The sequence below is a fragment of the Trachemys scripta genome, chromosome 9 (assembly GCF_013100865.1).
Source record: "Trachemys scripta elegans isolate TJP31775 chromosome 9, CAS_Tse_1.0, whole genome shotgun sequence".
Classification (NCBI taxonomy): domain Eukaryota; kingdom Metazoa; phylum Chordata; order Testudines; family Emydidae; genus Trachemys; species Trachemys scripta.
The window spans coordinates 102,308,668-102,331,490 of record NC_048306.1 but is presented as its reverse complement, the minus strand read 5'-3'; the positions used below and the strand labels follow the sequence as shown (position 1 = coordinate 102,331,490).

The 22,823-nt window shown below is 40.7% G+C and overlaps 1 protein-coding gene across 5 annotated transcripts in view; it reads right to left on the bottom strand.

Annotated features, from left to right (window-relative positions):
* OPA1 (OPA1 mitochondrial dynamin like GTPase) overlaps nucleotides 1–22,823 on the bottom strand; it is a 76,526-nt gene that overhangs the window by 27,562 nt on the left and 26,141 nt on the right. For all 5 annotated transcript variants that reach the window (XM_034780900.1, XM_034780902.1, XM_034780901.1 and 2 more), the window contains 17 exons: nucleotides 22,686–22,760; nucleotides 22,376–22,447; nucleotides 22,180–22,279; nucleotides 21,362–21,492; nucleotides 20,632–20,704; nucleotides 20,467–20,539; nucleotides 19,829–19,944; nucleotides 15,239–15,303; nucleotides 14,459–14,535; nucleotides 11,500–11,665; nucleotides 10,773–10,925; nucleotides 8,737–8,845; nucleotides 8,295–8,374; nucleotides 6,537–6,677; nucleotides 4,670–4,786; nucleotides 3,026–3,119; nucleotides 339–449 (listed from right to left, as the gene is read on the bottom strand). In XM_034780900.1, coding sequence (XP_034636791.1) covers nucleotides 339–449; nucleotides 3,026–3,119; nucleotides 4,670–4,786; nucleotides 6,537–6,677; nucleotides 8,295–8,374; nucleotides 8,737–8,845; nucleotides 10,773–10,925; nucleotides 11,500–11,665; nucleotides 14,459–14,535; nucleotides 15,239–15,303; nucleotides 19,829–19,944; nucleotides 20,467–20,539; nucleotides 20,632–20,704; nucleotides 21,362–21,492; nucleotides 22,180–22,279; nucleotides 22,376–22,447; nucleotides 22,686–22,760 — 1,753 coding nt within the window. The remainder of the gene's footprint in view (nucleotides 1–338; nucleotides 450–3,025; nucleotides 3,120–4,669; nucleotides 4,787–6,536; nucleotides 6,678–8,294; nucleotides 8,375–8,736; nucleotides 8,846–10,772; nucleotides 10,926–11,499; nucleotides 11,666–14,458; nucleotides 14,536–15,238; nucleotides 15,304–19,828; nucleotides 19,945–20,466; nucleotides 20,540–20,631; nucleotides 20,705–21,361; nucleotides 21,493–22,179; nucleotides 22,280–22,375; nucleotides 22,448–22,685; nucleotides 22,761–22,823) is intronic.

The following is a 22,823-nucleotide window of genomic DNA, read 5'->3' as shown; positions in this document are numbered from 1 at the left end:
AGCAGCCTAAAAGTAGAGGCAGCTTTTGTTCCCCGATAAGAAAAAGCCAGATCTTAAAACTTCCGTCCTAACAGCCCCATGACACACGTATATGGGATCTAAGTTTACAGTTTCATCAGAAGGATGCCACGTTAAGTAACACACCAGTCCTCCAGCACTGCATGGTGTTGTCAGCACTTTGGGTAAGACCCAGACCTTCTGGCCTACAGGTAAGGATCTGTACTAAAATTTCGTATTGTCAGCAAACAGGCATCACAATTTCACGCGATAAAGGGCTCGGCTGCATTATCTGTTTCCTTTCAAGTCGTATGTGAAATACTAGTAGAACAGCTACTCACTGAGATCCTCTGCCAGCTGGACCCTTTTGCCCGTTAGTAACTTAACCTTCTTGTCACTGTCCTCAGCAAAGTCTTCCAGCACTTCCTTCACATTCTTCTCCAAACGTCGGACTGTGAAAAATACATGTTAAAAGACTAGTGAATTCTTTGATAGGGAAGAGTTTACAATCAAAGGAATGTGCTTTCTTCTTTGCAAACACTATTTTTTTCAATCCCCTCCAAAAAAGAAAAGAAAAAAATCCTAGTTTTTTGGACTTGTGAAGTTTGTGGGGAGGTATGGGCAGGCTGAATTCACGCATGACCATTTAAATAATGCATTCAGCTTCCCAAGCCGATCTTGCCAGAAGTTTAATAAAACCTACGTATTTGGTATTAAAATATTAATTGCACTTAATTTCTAGTGTATGAAACGTGATATCTAGACACATTTACAAACCCTGGTATTCCCTAGAAAAAGACAGTTACTCACCTTTGTAACTGTTGTTCTTAGAGATGTGTTGCTCATATCCATTCCAATTAGGTGTGCACGCGCTGTGTGCACGATCGTCGGAAGATTTTTACCCTAGCAACACTTGGTGGATCGGCTGAGGCGCCCCCTGGAGTGGCGCCCTTATGGTGCCGGATATATGACCCTGCCGACCCAGCGCCCCCTTAGTTCCTTCTTGCCGGCTACTCCGCCAGAGGGGAAGGAGGTCGGGTTTGGAATGGATATGAGCAACACATCTCAAAGAACAACAGTTACAAAGGTGAGTAACCGTCTCCTCTTTGAGTGCTTGCTCATATCAATTCCAATAAGGTGACTCCCAAGCCTTACCTAGGCGTTGGGGTCAGAGTGAGACGTCAGAGTGCAGAACCGCTGAGCTCAATGCCGTGTCACCCCTGGACTGCTGGACGATCGTGTAGTGGGAAGCGAAGGTATGTACCGATGACCAAGTCGCTGCCCCACAGATCTCCTGTATGGGCACATGAGCCAGGAAGGCGGAGAAGGAAGCTTGAGCCCGAGGGGAGTAGGCGGTCAGGTGCATAGCTGGGACACCAGCTAAGTCATAGCATGCACGGATGCATGATGTGATCTAGGACGAGATGCGCTGGGTGGAGACCAGAAGGCCCTTCATCCAGTCTGCCACCGCTACGAACAGCTGGGTCGTCCTCCTAAAAGGTTTTGTTCGTTCGATGTAAAAGGTGAACGTCTAGGGAGTGCAGCTGTTGTTCTCGCTGAGAAGCATGTGGCTTTGGATAAAAGACTAGGAGGAAGGCTACACTAGAAGCTAGGGAAGTGGAGTTCAGCTAAGCCGCGCTTCACAGTTCCAACAACTGTCACGGGTGGTAAGAAGGAACTGAGGGGGCGCTGGGTCGGCTGGGGTATATAACCGGCACCGTAAGGGCGCCACTCCAGCCGACCTACCGAGTGTTGCTAGGGTAAAAATCTTCAGACGATCGTGCATGCGCACACACCCTAATTGGAATCGATATGAGCAAGCACTTGAAGAAGAAATCGCATTAATCAATAAATACCATGACAACTACTAATAATGAAATTCTAGCCATGAGTCACAGGCTCCCCTCAAACAGCCTCTCAGAGAAAGCCTGAGCAAACAGATAAACCCTGCCATTTGCACTGAAGAAAATCAACAAACCCTCCACATAGCAGACTTTATCCCTAGATGGACAAATCTAGTGCCTGTCATTGCCAATAGCTCAGCTGATCTCCAGTGCTGGCTTGGAGCATAAAGAGAGGTTGTTTCTAAAATACACAGGACCTAACCAGAAGGAACTCTAGCTTGGATTCCCCCAAGGAGGGCTGTTAGAATCCTGTGGAGCATAAGGATATTGTGCTCTGTGTGTGAAATGCCCAGAAGAAAAAGCCTCAATCTCTTTTAACCAGTGAAGGTACACAAAAGTACTCTTGGGTGCCACTGTTATCTGGGCATCCAACAGGAGCCGGAGAGCCAAAAGAACCACTAGATTGCAAACTGTTTGAGAAAAGTTCCTGAAGTGTAAGGGTCGGATGTTCCTTGCACCATTTCCTCAGGCTCTCTGGTTTTACATGGGCACAGTCTTAGCCGATTAGTTCTCATCTAGACCAGATGCTTGGGAAGCTGAGAGAACTTCCGAGGTAGGACGTATGAGATGTCAAGAGCTGAGTGATATCAGCAGGATGATGGCAGTGCAGCTTTAACAGCCTCACATATACACATCACCAACATCAGAAATAATCAACACGTTAAACAAGTAGCCTTAGGATGCCCTTTCCGAGAGGAAGCAGTGGACGGAGAACTCCAGCTCTGGAACCAAGTAATTTAGGGTTGTGATAATCTCCTCAGGCCAGACTCAGGTATTGTCATGGTTCTCCTTGTATTCCTTACTGAGCATTTTTTTATACTACATACACTTGTGCTTGTTTCTTCCTGCATCCCCCCTGCTTGCTCAGAACAAAGTTCAACCTTTTCAGCATTGTATAACAAGCTAGCACCTGAAAATAGTTGTCAATGGGTTTAAAATATTTAACATACTACCTACATCAAACCCAGTTTAATAGTCGACACCTCTCGTCGCCCACCAAAACATGAAACCAAAGCCAGCCTTCTATTCTAATGAACTAGAAAGTGATATCTAAATGGGATAGCACTAGAAGCTTATTAACCTTAGCACTGTGTTGCAAACAGGGCAGTCGTGACAAGCCTTACCTTCAGTGTTAGTAAGCTGCTGCCTCAGTGTGTTTGCTGTAATCGCCAGCATTCGCTGTATGCGCCAAAACAGAACCACATCATTGCATTCGAGCTGAAACAGGTAGAGGAAGGTGTTAGCGCTTCCCTTCCTTCCTTCCCCACGGGGGGAGGGGGGTTCAACGAACCATGTAGTCCCTTAAATAGAAAACTGAGGTTGCTCTGACACACACTCTTGAACACAGTGACTATAGTATATACACATTAACTTATGCAAAGACGTATAGAAAAGATTTGCTGTGCGTGATGAAGAGACATACCCCAAATTCCTATGCCAAAGGCCATTCTCAGTCTTGTTAAATATTTCTCCCACTCCCCCTGCATCCAGTCGTTCACCTTTCTCCAGTGGAAAGGGTCATGAAGGGACAGCACAGGAAAGTGACCTGCAGGCACTACATACAAACTGGGTCTGGGCACATGGCGCTCTCAAGGCTGTATTATACCAGCTGAAAGGAGACAAGCATACTCCAAACTTTGTCTTGCTGCCTGACAAAAGCTTATGAAAAACATGTGGGAGTTAGGGGCTTGCACGAGTGCTAACAGGAGATACCCCAGGTCCACGGGAAGCTCCAGCTTCGTAGAGGGGTTATAACACAGATATTTGAACTTCAGCTGGGTTGCTGTCTGTATTCCTGACTGCATGCCTGGTGCCAAAGGATGGCAGCTCCCAGCTCCTCTCCGAGACCCCATCCTATGCTACAGAGCCCTGACTACAGCAGTCCTGGAGAGAGGCCTCTGTGGTAGGGACGAGGAGGATTTCGGACTATGTACGTTGATTCTTTCCCTTAATCATAGGGAGATTCCTTTATTTTAGCTTTTTTTGGCAGTTTCTCCTTTTCTTCATCTTTATCATCCCATAATTTTAAGTATAAATCTGTGATACGCACTGAGCCGTTTCCATACCTCAAGGGATGATGTCCATTATCAGGATCAAAAACAGATTTCCAAAACACTGTTTGCCTCAGAACAAAACTGCCATTTCTCTCTAAACCTTCCATCTAAAATACTGGAGGCGCCACAGATACACTAAAAGGTTCAATAGAGGAGGTCTGATTGCTAGCTTTGTGGTTGATTATTAAAAATGAAAATTACTTACATATGGCCCACATTTTATTGTGCCAAATATTAACCCTTATTTTTGTTTCTAACACTACTGCTCTACCCTCTTCGCGGAAAAGCCACTCTCCTTAGTATTAAGGCTTTTCTTCTACTACAGCTTTGAAATCTAAAAGTCAATAAGGAAAGCAGACATTAATGGGAGAAATGGGGGCAAATAAGTGGATACCAGCAAGACGCCAATAGTCCACGAGGGCTGTTGTAACATTCAATTGTCACAACACACTGAAGAGTTACAGTCAGGTAAAGAGATGCTTAGTTGATGACTGACATCTAGTGGACATTTTATGTAATTAGCAGTTAATGGAATTTTGTCCATTGAAAGCAGACATAGCCAGCTCGGATTATAAATACCATATTGAATATTTAAAAGCATATAAAGAAATAGATTAATTTAAAAATGGGTGCGTTCTTTCTGGCGAGATCTCTGTAGACATTGAGGCTGTTCGCATTCCCCAAACTGCAGTATCCATGTGTTCCTCAATTTACCTCAGAGTCTACAAAATGCCTTTGGTAGTAATAAAAGCCTCTTCGACAGAGATTACAGTGGCTCAAAGCTGTCCTCAAGAAATGTCTTCTATAAACTTGGTGCCATGTGTCTTTAATCTAAAAAAAAAAAGAAGTAGTTAAAATTCATGGATAAACTGCATAAGCATTCTCCAGTTAATATTTTATATATTTTAATAATCACATTTCACCTTAAGCACATGAAAAAAAGTACAGAATTGATTTGCACAATCCCTTTCCCTGCATACATTTAAATATTATGTGGTTATCAGCTGGTAAATTAATGAAAGCTGTACAGCATATAATCAACTTCTTAACTGAATCCAAGGCAAACATTAAAAAGGATTCTGTCAAATAGCATGTTTACATTTCGGTTCTTCAATGTTTGCAGCATCCTCTCAGAAGTTTAAATTATTGTGTGCAGACACTGTATGCATTTTTAAATGGCACACTGTTATTCTGAGTTAAATGCAAGTTACGGGTCACACTCTGCAAAGACTGTCATTTGAGCACAACAGATCAAGCACTTTGAATGCCATACATTAGTTAACTTGCTGTTTAGCCAGAAAAGGGCACAGGGAAGTATATTAGTGGGTCTTAGATTTATGAAGAAACTACAAGCATTTAGAATTTTTCCTCCTTAGGTTTATTTAGACCCCAATCCTGCAAACTCTTACTCTGGTTTCTTATCAGAGCAGCATGTTCTAGTAGATGAAGCACTGTTCTGTTCTGGGACTCAGAAGAAATGGATTCTGTTCCTGACTGCCACTGGCTGGCTGAGTGACCTTGGGCAAGTCATGTCACTTCACTTCTCTGCCTCAGTTTCTCCTATCTTTAAACAGGTGATAATGCTACTACCTCCTTTTGTAAAGTGCTTTGAGATCCTCTGATGAGAAATGCTGTATAAAATCTAAGTATTATTATGATTATTATGATTATTATTAACTTAGCTTGAGTATTAATGGTAGTAAAGTTAAGTATGTGCATAAGTCTCTGTAGGACTGGGGCCAAAGTTACTACAAAATCAACACAGAACTAAAGAAAATCTCCATGTACCTAATATTGACAATATTTGAATTTTCTTATATAACTAGTTTTTTAAACTGCATGTTTAATGAAATGAAGGGCCTGGTTACTTTAAGGACCTTACACGGTTAGAATTGTAAACCATTTTCCAAAAGATTTTCACCCTAGTGACACAGTCCCCTAACGAAAGATGCTCCCTTTTGATAGAGTTAACTTCAAACTCTTTGGCTGATTCATCTCATGGATATAAATACATGAACTTCAGTCAAACTCAACTGCACATACAATTAAATACAATTCACAAAGTCTTCGTAAATAACACAGAATAGGTTTAATCATTCCTTTGTCCCCTGTGGAAGGTTTGCCTTCGGACGAAGTGGGTATTCACCCACGAAAGCTCATGCTCCAATACATCGTTAGGCTACGTCTACACTGGGGGGGGGGTTGATTTAAGATACACAAATTCAGCTACATGAATAGTGTAGCTGAATTCGACGTATCTGATCTAACTTACCCCTCTGTGAGGACGGCAGCAAATCGACCGCCGCGGCTCCCCCGTTGACGGCGCTTACTGCTACTTGGGCTGATGGAGTATGCGCGTTGATTCGGGGATCGATTTTCGCGTCCCGACGAGACACGATAAACCGATCCCTGAAAGATTGATTTTCTACCGCCGATCCGGGCGGGTAGTAAAGACCGGCCCCTAGTCTATAAGATGCCACAGGACTCTTTGTTGCCAGTTCAGTTTAGATAGTTATTTTTATGATAGCTAGAAAGAGCATACAAACGTTTCCATATGTTCTGCTACAAAGTTAGATCTTACCAAACATGGGTCCACTGCTACCCCTTTTGCTTCAAGATTCTTTCGGACCGTTGTCACCTCGTCATTTGCAAGGTAAGCTGCATGGTCTTCGTTGCATTTGATCATCTTCTCAAGTTCATTTTTTGTTTCATTGCGAATATTCTCAAATAAAAAAGAGGTTCAAATTCAAACACAGACATTCCCACGTTACTTATAATTGGTAGTTTCCCAGCACCACAATTCGTGTGAAGAGCAACAAAGGTAAGAATCCCAGCTGGATGTCACTCAACTTGCATAGCATACCATATCTATGCCATTAGCCCAGACTACAAAAACCCTTACGCAGTAGGGTTATAGGTAGTAATAATAAATATATCACATACTCAATATGGACAGAAAGGCTGAAGTGTAGACTGCTTGACAATAATGGTTTTAATTAAGGTCTGCATTTAAAACTCCACCTAGCTGACACAATCAATCACTTGACCATCAGTTCTACATGGCTGCCACCCAACTCAACAAGTCCCTCAACTTGTTCTCTGTTCACCCTTGGATATCTAATCCCAAATCAGCTCTTAGCTGCATTGTAACTTCATAGCCTGGTATCTCCTTCTTAGACAAAGTACCATGTCTCTCTTTATTCAGCCTTAACTTTTTTCACAGAACTAGCTACCTTTGAATCATCCTGGATCTTGAATGCCAGAGAAAGTAAGAAATGGAAAGAAAATTCATCAATTAACTCTGTCACCCCTTTTTGGAAATCTTCAAAATTCAATCTTTATATTGATTTTGTGGCTGTTAAATATTATTCATGATTCAGTCTCCTACCTGTACTATGTTATAGCATGGTCCTCCCTCCTAGGTCTTTCTATAGTAGAACCTCTAAGTTATGAACACCCTGGGGAACGGAGGCTATTCACAACTCTGAACAAAACGTTATGGTTGTTCTTTCGAAAGTTTACAACTGAACACTGACTTAATATAGCTTTGAAACTTTACTACGCAGAAGAAAAATGCTGCTTTCCCTTTATTTTTTTGGTAGTTTACATTTAGTACAGTACTGTACTGTATTTGCTTTCTGCTGCTGCCTGATTGAGTACTTCCGGTTCTAAATGAGGTGCGGGGTTCACCGGTCAGAACTCCGGTGTTCGTAACGTTGAGGTTCGACTGTATACAGATATTCTAAAAACAACTCCCTTTTGGGCAGAGACCCAACAGACACATTAAATTCATTGGGAGAAAGTTTCTCACTTGCTCATAACTTGGAAGAGTGGGTTAGGAAAGAAATGCTCAGGCGACATTAACTATAGCTATCAGTAACATGCCAGCTAGAATACTGTAGTTCATTACTGAAATGACATCATCTAGCCACGGGGGATACTACACCGTGTGGTGCAAAAGACTAAATTAATTAACATCCTGCTTACATATTGGTTTATCTACCAAGAGAAGAACTTTCCTCATGACTACAAACATTCAGGTTAACGACTGAACAGTAAAAGTCATAATTCCAATGAAGCAGAAAGGAAACAAGTTTACAATCTCTTATATTATGCACATGCCAGATCTGCAAAAGAAATCATGTCCTTTGGGCTAACATTTACAAAGCTTAGAAATGATCACTGGGAAATTGCCAACTGTATACGCAATTACCTGTTTGGCATGTGCAATAGCACTAGAGTGCACAGGTCCAGAATTTTAAAGTTTAGTCATTAATGATCACCAGGCTCACCACAAGAATATGCAGCTGCAAGACATCCAATTTCGGTTTGTTCTTACCTGTTCTTTAGTGCGGCCTACCCAGTACAGCCATCTTTTTTTCCAGTCTGGGCCCACCATGTCTTCAATAACAGATTCAGCTAGAAAAGAAAACAAGATATTCGATATCACTCCGTAAAATACATGCTACTAGGAAAGACGTCTATTGAACCAAAACCTTAAGTAGGATCAAAAAGTAGACTTCTAACGCCTCTTTTATGGAGCCCTCAAAGCAATTCAATAATTAAAAAGTTTTCACATTCACTTTTTAAATGACTGAAATTTTCAAAGCAGTCTAGGGGGATTTAGACAGATCTTTCATCAATTTTTTAACTAACTGTGCTAGTACTACAGTGAGGAGTCTGAAATGTACTATACACAGAATGTAATTGAGATTACATACACATACATCACTGCACAGAAAACTTTTTCTTATCATAGAATATAAAGTGCGAGCACTCACTGTCCTTGAGGCGACTCTGGAGAGTATCCTCCATGAAGTGAATAGCTGCATCCCACTGCTGTTTATCAGATATTGACCGATCTTCTAAAGCATTGTGCTGTATCACTCGCTGGCAATGCAGAAAACAAATCTTAGGTTTTACAGCCCATCTTTTTAGTTGCCAACTAAATTAATTATTTAGAACCTACCTTCAGGACAGAAAATAGCAAACAAAAAGTCAAACTTAGAACACTGTTTCTTGTAATGAAAATATGCCCCACTCAAAAGTGATTTCTGAAAACAACTCAGTTTTAGCAGTATATGCTATTTAGAACATCTCTGTGGACACAGCATTTACCCTGTGTGTTACTCCAGTAAGGGAAACTTTCTGCACATCACCTAACAATGTTTTGCCTTGAAATTCAGCCCCTTATGTTGCTGTGTCTTGCTGACAGGAGGAGAATATGCGGAATATCACATAGTAGAAAGACAAGGTGGGTGAGGACCAACTTCTGTTGGTAGGAGAGACAATCTTTCAAGCTACACAGAGCTCTTCTTCACATCTGGGAAACATACTCGGAGTGTAACAGCTAAATATAAAGTGGAACAGACTGACATACGTAGTTAAGACATGTTTCAAGAGACCATTTAAGGTGAAGTAGACTGTTACCACCTGCCCAGTCATAGGGGGGAAAGGAACAGGGTGAGCGGGGGGGGGGGGGGGGGGGGGGGGGGGTGGGGGGAGAGTTAGTGTGTTATAAATTGTTGTAATAGGCCATAACTCCAGTGCCTCCATTCAGTCCATGATTTTTGGCATCTAGCAGAGTAATTAATTTAAGTTTCCAGGCTTGTCTTTTGAAAACGTTGTGCAGGTTTCCTTTGAGGATGAGGACTGATAGAGTGATCTCTTTGTGAAAAGCTTTCACCAACAGTGATACAGCATTTTTATATTTTATCATTTTTCTGTGTGAGCTGCAGTGATTGTCTGGTTTTGCCCACAGAGTTGTCATGGGGACACTGAGTGCACTGTGGCGGGGGGGAGTGTTGTTTGAAGGCCAAAAGAGGGGGTTCAAGAAAGATTTATTTCAGGATGGGATCCCCATCGAGTATGGGTTGTAGTTGTTTGATGATACCCTGTATGGGTTCCAGTGAGGGGTAGTAGGAGACAACTAGAGGTGTGAGGTCAGAGGGGTTTATTTCTGTATTGAAGCAGGTTCTCTCAGGGTATTTGAGTGGCCAGTTCCATGATATGATCTACTTCTCTGGTGAAGTATCCTTGTTTGGTGAAGGTAGTTTTGAGCAAGTTAAGGTGTATATGCCAGACTTTCTCCTCTGAGCATCTTCTGTGGTATCCGAGTGCCTGGCTGTAGATAACCAATTTCTTGCTGTGTTTGAGGTGGTTACTGTAGCTATGAAGGTATGTGTGGAGATCTGTGGGTTTCTTATATAGCTGTCTGTAGGGCTGCATTATTGAGGCTGATCAGACAACTATATATAAGAAACCCACGGACCAGCTTGTCTTTCTCACCAACAGAAGTTGGTCCAATAAAAGATATTACCTGACCCACCTTGTCTCTCTAGTATCCTGGGACCAACATGGCTACAACAACACTGCATACAATGTCAAGAATGTCAACATGAATCCCTTTGGAGCATGGAACCAACCTACCAGAGGGGCAGGTAAATGCTATTACTTTACCACATTTCTAGGCTTTATATTATTAATTCATTTTACTTGTGGATGTTATTTTCAGGCTGTGGTGCATGGGCACAGAAAAAACCTCTGAACCAAATAGTAAGATTATTGGATACTGGGAGGATAAACTGGTCCATGAAAGGTAATAAAGAATAAAATAAAATAAAATAATAAGCCAAAGAGAACCACTGATTCAGATCATGACATTCAAAAGCAGAGATAGATACATTTCCTATGACTTCTTCCAACACTATTAGGGAATTAACCAAAAAAATGCAAGCAAAATTAGCATTCATCTTAACTCAAAATGATTTCAAAGGCAACTGGTTTGGCAGCTACATGAACAAATACTACACTATACCAGGCTGTCCTCTGCTCTCTCATTCCACTTGTGTCGTTTAATACTTTCTTCTTTGACAGCTTGTTTCAGTTTATCAAAGATGTCGTCATGCTCTTTTCCTTTCTTTTCTGTCATGAAGTGAGAAAATTCTTCCTGCAGAGTCTCCCATGCCACCTAGAAAATTAATAAGAGAAAGTTACCTTCTGAAGCAGTCCATTACTGTGAACAGCTATATGTATTACAGTCACTAACATAATCTTCCAAGCAGACAGCAATACTCACTCACCAAGAAACAGAAGATATTAGAATTCAGTGATTTGCTTTTGTGGCTCACATATCAGAGAAATTAACACAAAACTTTGCTCACTGAGCAGCAATAACAGATGAACACAAAGGTGAATTCTGCTGGGAGGAGGGGAAATATGGGTATAGTTAGCCTCCAGCTTTTTGCCACGTAAGAGGGATTTTTATTGGAAAATATTTAGTGAGACAGCCAAATAACATTTCCAGTGGTTTTTGTGGCACACACACCTGGATGACAATAGCTCGCCAATCTCTAGTGACTGGCTGCAATGATCAGGAGCGCAGACATCAGGAATCAGAACTGCTCCTCTACTGCCATTTACTTACAACTCCTAACCTTCCTTTTAACAGGCTTCCAACAGAAAAATAAAGAGGGGTAAATATGAAAGCAAGGAGATATTTTTATTTATAAAACTAAATTGCATTCAGCTAATTGAGTTCTAACCTCTACTGCTTTATTAGGCAGTTGTTTGTCAGTCCACTGCTTCAACTTGATGTCCACAGTGGTGTTAAATGTCCCTGAATTTGTAGTCTGTGCTGCTGGCAGGTAGATGTTCTCAATCACATGAGTAGATACTCTTTCCCATAATGTTTTCTGAAGAATCTCCTCCCTAAATGGAAAGGTATAACATATGTAATAACTTCCAGTCCATGGAGTTCTAATCCATATGGCCAGTACTTTAACAGACCGACAAAACAGATGTCTTCTTGTACTTTGATTATTCCTAACACCAACCCTCAAACCATGAGCTCTCCCTACTTTCATTCTGCTGAATGAACAAAGATGGTGTCTGGAATTTTTACCCATAGACTTGATGAATGATGAAACTAGCTGAGAATTCCAACCTGCAAGTCCATTTCATCATGAATATATGTCAAAGTTCACCTGTCAAATTAGCTTCTCATGTCGCTAACAACCATTGAGCTAACAACCTCATGAGCTAACAACCATTTCTCCTGTTTGTGTTGCAGCACAGACAGTTAATATACAATTAAATAAAATAAAGGCTTTATTAGTGATGAGTCAACCCCCCAAAATATTTTTTTTTAAATATGGTTTTAAAACATTTCAGGGAGACAAGGTGGGTGAGGTAATATCTTTTACTGGACCAACTTCTGTTGATAAGAAAGACAAACTTTCGAGTGTACTTAGAGCTCATATTCAGCTCCTTGCCCACCTTTTCTCTCGAATATCATGGGACCAACACAGCTATGATGACACTGTATTAATGTTTTGGAAGATTTAACATTATATGGGCTAGAGAGGGCAGAGCGGTCATTACAATTTTCAGGACACAGCATTCTCATGGTCAGCTGATATGCCAACTCAGGAGGAATGACTGAGGAATTTTTCAGAAGAGTCACTGCAGCTCCTTTCATCTCACTAACATAATGATAAGTCAAATCTGTGCTTCACTTTTATTAAAATATCCCTATTCTCCCCAACCTGTGGTAACTTCAAAACTGTCTGCCTGCCAAGTCAATATAGACGGGGCTGAAGTCACTCAATTCTTTAAAGCTGGAAAAGGCTTTTGGCTTAAATAGGTTTTCAAAGCTTGTAAAACTATTCATAGGAACTTAAAAAGAACAAGTATTTAAAAAGTAGGAAAGAATTCTGGAAAATTTACTATCAGTAAATACAATTTACTATTGTCTCTGGCAAAAATGATGGTTTCCTTAAAAGCTTTTATTCAAAACAAGGTAATTGCTTCATCATTCAAACAAACTCATTTATCTGAGCAAGAACAACACCGCTACTGAGAGTGACAACATTGAATGGTACTTTTGCTTAAGCCAGTGCGGGAACCATCAGGCCTGGTGTTTGTGGCTCATTGTAAGGAACAGAGTGGGGCGGATCTGGTGACTATGAGCAAATGCAATCTCAAGATTTTCCTTATTGTCATGCCACTTTCATCAGATCAACCAATCAACCCTACCCAGGACATAATGGAAATTTTTAACGTATGATAAAATAAATGTGTAGTCCTCAGCAACTTGTCACTATCACGTCAGATGCACTGATCACTTGATGCATATCACTCTGCACTCAATGGCTCACACAAGGATGTTTTTATGGCCCAGGTTTCAAGTTTCCCTATCATCTATAGTGCACTCTTTATAATAAAATTGGAACATGGTGGTGACAGATTAACTTCTGACAGATCACAAGTATAGCAATACTGGTATTTCACACATGTGATACACTGGTCGAACAGAAGAGCTAAGTGATGGGTCAGATGACCCAAAGAATGCACTGAACTCTGGAACCGTAGGCCAGAATATGAACTCAGAAAAATCTTCTGCACAGAAAGCATTCATGGGCCTAGATGTGTTTTAAGGGAATTGTTTTCTTTAATGAACTGGACTCTTAGTATTTGCCCAGATTCTAAACCGTGACCAAGCTGCAGTTCAGGAGGTAAAGGGTGCAAAAGTGGCTGACGCTAGAATGTAGGAATGTTTGGGCTTCGCTCTCTTTCACCTGGCTTCACCAGTCTTACTGGGACAGGACATGGATAGGATGTAGCACAGTGACTGCGCTAGCCAAGGAGTCCTCTGTGTACAGGGAATCCTCAAAGGGACCGTGAACAGAGTGCTAGGTATGAAACCCAGCAGCGCCTGTGAACAGAGTGCTGACTCAGGGTTTCATACCTACCACTCTGTCACAGGGACCGTTAAGCCAACTTTGGGGCTAAGAATTATCTTGTCTTTCAACCCCCAAATCTCTGATTCTCAAAGAAGATACAGAACTTAATATTTTCAAGGATGCATATATGCGCACACACGTGTTCTCTCAGCATATTTGTGGTAATCCAAACCAGGAAGATTAGGGGGATTACAAAAATTCATATTAAATGAGAACATGACCAATTGTTGAGTCATTATCAAAGTTTAAAAGCATCCTTGCTTTGCATGTTCATGTTCACTCCTGGAACCATCTCGTGTGTGTTATATCAATTCTTCCTTAGGTGGCAGAAAAATGTACTATATTGACTAAGTTTGGTGATCTAGAACAAGAAACATGTTTTGGCAGAAAGGCGGACAAAGGAAATCACTATCAGAAGGTTAGGCAATACAGGCGAGTCTCATCTTACGCTGGGGTTACGTTCCACTGTCAGCACATAAAGCGAAAATCACGTAAAGTTAAAATTACATTGAGTGTAATGGTGGGCGGAATCGCCCGCACTACAGATACAGTATTTAAATTGTTATTTTTCTCTTTTTTTTTGTGCCGACTGCGCAAAGCTGAATTCGCGCATGTTAAATGCGCATAAGATGAGACTCAGCTGTAATTACCATTTTTTATTTTAAATCTAAACAAAAATCTGTAATATAAACGAAAAAAACCCTCATCTGTTTTTGGAAGAGGAACATATAACAAATTTGAAACTAAATAGTTACTGTACCAGTGCTTTGGTGTGACCTGGCTCAAACTTATAACCTCATCGAGGATTTCATTCTTCGCTTTTTCAAACAGTTCATTCTATGCAAAAGACAAGTATGAAAGTCAGTGAAGACTCTGTGATGATGACTTTACCTTGAATATGTCTAGACTAATTTTCTATGAGGTGCAAAGGAAGACTTTTTCATGGCTTGTAAACCTAAATCGAAACCTTCCAGTTGGGTTCTGGCCAGCATTTACGCTTGTAACACGCTATCCTAGTGTATCATGCTCTGCTCTCTGCACAGCTGCTCCATTCCTGTGAGCAAGCTGGGTATTAAAATATCCGAGAACCTTTACAAAGCTCTCGGAGAAAAAGATCATTATTTCAATATCCTGTCTTCCTACAAGGACAGAGAAGACAGGAAGAGTTGACAGAACAACAATCTACATGATTACAAAGAAACATCATTCCTTGTTAGATTTTAACAGCACTGCAGCGATTTGAAAACTGAGACTTCTGTTTTGTGAAACTCATATGACTACATTTTTGAAGTGACTGATTTCATATCACATAAGGCCTGATTCTCATTTACACTACGGTCAATTTACATAGTTCTGGTAGCTGAAAGAGGCCTTAAAAGTGATGTAAAAGTAAATTATGCCACCTTCAGTGTCCCTCCCTTTGCAATGCCAGAGCGCAGCAAAGGAGCCATAGTACAAATGAGAACAAGACTCATCATTTGTAACCCATAATCTGAATAAACATTTTCTAACATATCAGGAAACGTGTAATGGAATTTACCCGGTCAAGCTCTCGCAACCGGGGGTAGTTGTTCTTCCACTCAGTCTCAAGATTAAAACGGGTTGCTAGAGAAAGAAAAAGAAGAATCAGAGATATACATTTATTAAGACTCCGTTATAATCTGTTCAGAGTGCCTGGCTATTCTAAGGACTCACCTGTTCTTTAAATTCCCATGAAACTTATTTGTGACAAATCAATCTTGCATTTGACATTTCAAGTAAACCAAGTGACTGAGAAAAATCATGCATTTTATTCTTCAGGCATAGGCAAATTTGAAAGGCCATAACAGAAAGGGAATAAATTTTGGCATTTTTGACCATAAAGCTATTTAGTGACCAATGGTTACATGATGACAGCTCACAGTTCCATTATCCGAAGCTGTTCTAAAATTTGCCCTTCACCTCCATGCTTTAATGTTAAGCAAATGCATTTCTCTGAAACTGCATTTAGCAGATGATTTCTCTGTGGCTTTAACTATCATTTCATAATTACTCAATCCATTTTAAAAAGTTACTAATTGCAAGAGTTATGGAACACGAAAAAAAGGAAAAAGCACATCATCAAAACAGTTTCACAATAATGTACAGTTTTATAATTTTTCTTTTTACCCATCATTTTTGATTCAGATGATCTAAAGAAGCTTATTAACATTTCAAATTTATGTTGTAAGATCTTATTTTCAACAGGTGCTATTAAACAGTACTGTTTTTAACTCTCCATTGTTGGTAGTGCTTTCTTACCTTCTATTCTATTCCCTAGGTAGAAAGTCAATCAAACTCTCATTGAAGTCCCAGAAAAGTCACCCACCAACTTCAATGGCAATAGGATCAGGTCCTAACACTGGATGAAATTCACTCCAACAGAGGGCAAGCACAAGACCCTAAGCCCCAACAAAGTCCTTAACGAGGGTTTTCCAATCTTGCCCCAACTAGGCAAGGTGCTGGACTTTCAACAGAACTAAAATGAACATCACAGTAGCAGCTGTTTGTGTACTGGCATCACTTATGGGAGCCCAGCTTTGGGAACAGAGTTTGATAGTGACCTGCTGGCACAGAGTCAGTGCACTATTGCACAGAACTACTAAAGGGCAGCGTTGGTTTGAATCTACCAGTGTTTGAGGGGACTGTTCTATAAATGCTTCAATATCTATCGTTAGGGGCAGACTGCCACCAGATAGGAACAATTTGAAGGTAGGTAAAATATTAGGCCTAAACTATCTAGTGTCTGTCTAATTAAAAGTTCAGCTAATCTAATGTTTATCGAAGACATTTAAAGTTCCTCAACCAATCCATTGTCTGCTCTGCTCCAACTCACTGCAGAAAAATATTCCCTTTAAAATGTACCCCACTTACTACTTTCACATAAGGAAATTAATCAACACTTAACTCTCAGTTACAGCTTGATTTAATATCTTCTAAACAAATGCCACCTGTTTCAAAAGTGGTATTGTAACATGTAGCCAATTAGTTCATTTTATTATCCATTTACTCGAGTGCCATCCTACTATCATTTTGTTAGATTCAGCTTGGGTGTGTAACTCACTCAGATTTTTAACAGTAAGGGATGCTTATGCAGTTACATCCTCAGACATGGCTCCACTCAAATATGCATCACTTTTGCAGTTTATTGGCAATTAGCTATACAAGTGTCCACTCCTGAACAGCGATCTGTGGTCCAGAAAGTGCGAGCCCATAGCAAACTTGAACCATATGCTCAGGAAAACCATCATGTCGATTTCTTGGCTAACAAAGGAGCTTGTAGTGGGATTCTATGGGAAGAACTTAAGCAAACAGATCCCATGGCAAGCCCAGCTCTGGTCCCAGCAGGCGCAGCAAAGGAACAATTTAGCATAGAAGCATAGCATAGAAGTTCCATATCTCAAAGCTTTGCAGGGAAAGGATCAAGAAATGGTGAAGGTAATTAGGCAGCGGTCTCAGTCAGATGACAAACAAGGAATCTGGACTTCACTGACACAGAGCTCCCCATGTAAAAAGCATGAATTAGAATTGTACATACATGAAGGAGTGTTGATGTACCTTGGAGAGCATTTCCCAGTGTGGGTTGTACCATTTCAGCTGCGCAGGGAAATGATCTGCCTGGTGCACAACACACCATCAGAAGGAAACCCCGGAGTCCATGCAGCGACTTACCTCCGTAGGTTGGTGGTCAGGCATGAGGATGGATGTGCAACAGTACTGTGAGAACTGTTTGGTCTGTGCTCAGAATAATCCTACCCGCACAAAAAGAAACGCTCCCTTAAGATCTTAAATGTACGAGAGTCCTTGGCAAGCTTTGGAAATTGATTTTGTGGGACCCTTACCAAAAACTCAAAGAGGAAACCAACATTTTCCTGTTATTATTGACCCGGTCTCTAAATGAGTGGAAGAATTTCCTTTAAAGGCAAAAATCTTGGTGGAACACGTCTTCTCTCGTTGGGGACTCCCTGCTCAGGTAGAGTCAGACAGAGGAAGACATTTTACTGGGCAGGTGTTCACACGTGTTGGGAGTGCAACAAAAATTGCACATGCCATACAGGCCTCAATCATCAGGGATGGCAGTGCTAACAAATCGCACCATCAAACTAATGCTGCAGAAGCTGGTAGATGCTAATGGACACAATTGGGATACCCTGATTCCACTCATTATACTGGCACTCAGGGCAACTCCAGCTGCCTCCACAGATCATACACCCTTTGAGGTGGTGACTGGGCGAACTATGTGAATGCCTGAGGACCTTTTGTGGCATACCAGTAGCACACAGTTAGAAGAAGTTAAACTGGAAACCTATATGCAAGCATTACAGAAATATCTTAATCAGATTCACTTGCAGGTAGCTGTTAAATTGGGAAAGTCTAAACGGAAGGCAAAAGCCTATTTTGATAAAGACCAAAGACAGAATGCTTGGGAAATTGGAGATCAGGTTATACTCCTATTGTATGCTGTATTGAAACACAATTTATGTAACTGATGGAGTGGGCCACACTATATTGTGGATAGACTCAATTCCTCTGTATACAGAATTAGGATCAAACAGGCAAAAAAGAAAAGTAGACAAATTCTATCATGTCAATCAATTAAAGTTGTACCGGAAAAGAGAGATTTCTCCATAAGCAGAGGAACCAGAGACGCTGAGCACAAAAGAGGAAGTGCAGGACCAGAGAGAGCCATCCCAATAACAGAAAATGTATGTCGTAACACTGATTCTGTGTTCTTGCCTTACACTGCACTGCTGACAGAGCAACAGACCTTTCCAGTATAACAAGAAACAAGAATAGTTGAGGCAAATCAGGCTGTTATGTTGGGACTATTACCCCTTTAGATCTCCACCTTCCACAGACTCATAGGGCAGTGGAGACTGTTGGGTTTCCTGAAGGTTTCCTGTGTGGAGACCAGGGGTTTCTTACTCCTCCTGACTTATCACAGCCCAGCTTGGTGTCAGGCTGTGCCAAAGGTTGCCTCGCTGGCTCTAAGGAGCCCTCTTAGGGTATGTCTACACTGCGGTTGACAGTGAGACTCCCAGCTCGAGCAGACAGGTTTGCGCTATTGCGGCTCAAGCGAGAATGCTACAACAGCAGTACGGATGTTGCCTCTTAAGCTTAGGGGATTGGGTGGGCTTGAGATACACAACTCCAGGCCAAGCTGCAATGACCCCACTGCTATTTGTAGTGTGCTAGCTCGAGCCCTGCTTGTGCGCTTTTGTCTAGCTGGGCTGGGAGGCTCGCTGCCAGCTGCAGTGCAGACAGACCACTATTGGCTGGGAAGGACAGAGTTCCTGTTCTTAGCTGAACTGGAAGAGAAGCAGAGGGCCATTCAATCTCTCCTCCTACTACTGCACCAAGGTTTTCCCTCCTATCCGTCCATTAACAAGGGCAGGGCATATGCCCAGTGGTTCTCTTCGGGGAGATTGTTTTGGCATTTCATTGCTGAAGGTATGATGTTGAGATGTTAACACCCCATTGTGCTCTCTTTTCTGTTCAGGTCAAGCCAGAACTGTGGTCAGGTTTCCACCGGTTCCACTACATTATGTCACGTCTTTGAAGCAGATGCAGGTTTTGGAGGCTGATACATTTTTTCGTCTGTTTGGGCTGGGACAGTCAGTGTGTAATTAGGATATTTCCCAACACTGTGGGATTCATCGAAAGGCTCACTGGCAGAGAACACTTGGACTCTGTCCCACACAGCAGCGTGGCTTGGTGCAAGACACATGTCCAGTCGTGGGTGGGTTCGATGGGGTCTTTTTGCCAGGAAGCCATTTTGAGCTTTAGATCTGCCAATCAGGATGAGGGGAAGCTCATGTTCTGGCCAAGCAGCTATGTTCATTTCTCTCCTTCACTTATTTACATTCTTGTTGTTTATTTAATAAAGTTGGGACCTTTGTGCCACGAACTATCCTTCACTTGAGATCCCCAAGGCAACATGACATGGCAACTTCTTATTAAGGATTTATGGAGAGATGTGCAGGCCAGAGGATGCCAAACACTGGAATTACAGATCGTTCATAGAGCTGTGCAATGGAAACTTGCAAAGTTCCTGGACACATTATGGTTAACTCTAGCCAATACTATGAGGCTTTGCCTTCAGGGGTATTACCTTTAAAAGCATCTGCTTGCTGCTCCACTGACTCTCTCACCATTTTCCAAAAGCAATCTGACACAGCAAGACTTAGGTTCCTCGTTGTCACCTGGTGTGCCTTCAGCATACACGTCCTGTAAAGAGAGAGAGACATCTGTACATAGCAGTATTTTTAAAGTGTCTTTTCAGGGCTGTTACTCCAGGAATAAATCTTGGCTTTCTATACTGAAGAACAAATTAACACAAGAACATGCATCATCCTAAAACCTTGACTCTCTCCACAAAATATCCAGTGTACATAATTGTATTTGGAGTTCTCCTTGAATTATGAGAAAAAAAACCATGTACCCTGTAACCCCAGAGGGGAAGTTTGGGATTTCAGTGTCTAAGCAGCATGAATCATAGTTCTTTCCGCAGACAAAGTGTAAGTTTGCTAAGTCAGCAGAATCTCTTCAGTTCACTGAAGGTGGACCACACAGCTGTACGTCTGAAAGGATAGTTCTCCTTGCCACCCAAAGCTTTGAGGATTAGCAGACATTGCAACATACACACAGTGTTTTCACACTACAAGTCTGCAACAAAGTTAAGCTCCGGGAATGCATGCTAGCATTTATTGATGAGATTCACTTATATATAAAGTATAAATAGCAACATACTTCAACAGTTTTGAATTTTGAAAAAATTCCTCTTCATAGTCTTTAATAGATTCGATACTTTCAGAGCTGTTTCCTGGAGAAAGGAGAGAGTGCCACAACAATTCCATTTAGACACTGATTCTGTATCAACAAATAGAAAAGAACCAGACATGGAACTCTGATTACCTTTTCCTGTAACGACTGCAAAGTAACCCAAAGCCTTCATTGGGAAGAGTTTACCTTCAATAATTTGTTGTATCTATGCAAATAAGTACAAAAATATGTTGATCTTGTATCCCTTCTCTCATTTCATTAATGCAATATTAACAACATATAAAGATAGATTAGGCAGGACTAACACTTTCTTAGGAGATTACACAGAGGTTTTACTGCACTCTGAAAATTATAGTTAAAGGAAAGACACAAATATAGGAAAAACGTAATAAAAATGCATAGTACATAGCTAGAAGATAGAAAGCCACTTGAAATTTAATGTTGACTGGACTGCAGGTTCTTACAACAATTAGACTTACATAAACCTATAACTAATAAATGTTTGAAAAGAATAATATTAAATTATAATTGCAAGTTAGTTAGCACTTTACTCCCGTATATCAAAAAGCACTTGACAAAGGAAGGTAAATATCATTATACCTATTTTACAGATGGGGAAAATAAGGCATAGAGTTGAAATTACTTGACCAGGGTCATATAGCAGAAGTCAGTAAAATCAAAAACTTGGGCAGATTAAAAATAATAAAAACCTCATATTGGATACCCTAAACAGACATCTTTTTCTTTTAAAAACCTTCCCAAAAAGTTACATGAACTTTTATATTTGTATTTGCACCACAATTTTCTGCACAAGTGTCCCTCTTCATGCTGTGGCATAAGAATAGAAGGCTTATATAGTCACCCTGTTTGGGCTGGCCACATTTTTCTCAGCAAGGTCCACCTTAGTCAAAACAAAGATTGTTCTTTTCCCGTGAGGATCCATTTGACTGACTAAATCAGTGACAATGCTGCGTTCTGCATCCACCGACCCATCTGAAAAGATTTTTAAAGATGCCATTTCAAGAACTATTGTATGATATACAGCACTTTGAACTCTTGACTACTCATTGGGCCCTACGGTTATTTTTTAGCTAATTGTTTAAGTTCAAAATATTAATGATAGAATGCCCCTCATTATTTAGCTTTTGGCACAAGCAGTGCAAATTTGCATATGTTCTTTGCATCAAAAAATCCTTGCCTCCTGGTGACTAGTGATAAAAATAAGTCTCCACCAAAACTAAAATACACCTCGACTTTAAACTATTCACTAAAATTTTGTTTGGAAAAAGTACACGACAATTCTCAGTATAAAAATCTCTCTACTGTTGTCTGTTAGCTTAGGAACACTGTTTTGGGGAAATCTTGAGTTTAAACAGTACTACCACTGTCTTGGTTATATTTTAAATGTAATAAAAATGTAAGCTCTCTTTGTATTAGTGGCAAAAGGGTCAAACAATGTCATGAGTTTAAGAAAAAATAAAGACATCACAGAGTGTACTGTGGGACCCACAGTGCAAATTCCGACAGCATTTCCTAAAACTGCACTGAGAAATTAAGAACGGACTTCTGTTCAGGGTAATTTTTCTAGAAATCTGGATGAATGACCTAAAGAATACACTGCAAGGTTTTAATTAGCACAAGCAAATGCCATTTTGATTATTGTCTAGAGTCCTAATTTACCTTGAATACAAAGGATGATGGCATTCGGGTTCTGCATATAGGCCTTGCTGATGCTAAAGATAGTATCCTTAGTGTCTGGAGCCATACCTGATGTCACAGTCTTTAAAAAAAATAGAATATATTTTAAAAAAGAGAGATTGGAATGAAAGATTTTCTCCTTTGGTAAGAGTGTATTAACTGACTGCTCTATACTTACACTAATGACACCAGGCAAATCTACCAACACCATTCTCTGCAGACCAGGACCTTTCACATTTAAGGAGATGGTCTGTAAAACAAAGTTGGAATGAAACTTTTCACCATAGGGTATGACACTTTTTTTTTTTTTTTTTAAATAAGAAGTCAGATGACCATGCTGCCTGAGAACAGAACAATTTTTATGGTATAAATACATTTCTTTATACAGTACAAGATCTTGAAATAGCTACAAACTGATTGGACATAGCCTCATAATTGATGAGACAAGTACAAATGAGACTCTGCATGAAATGAATGGGGAGCCTTACCTCAGCACTGACAGTGCATCCTTCTTTCACACTTTTCCTCATTCGGATCTCTATCTCATTTCTCAAGGCTGCAAGCTGTTTTGACATAAAGATATCAGATTATATTCATCACGGGCAAATATCACTTGAATACTCAAG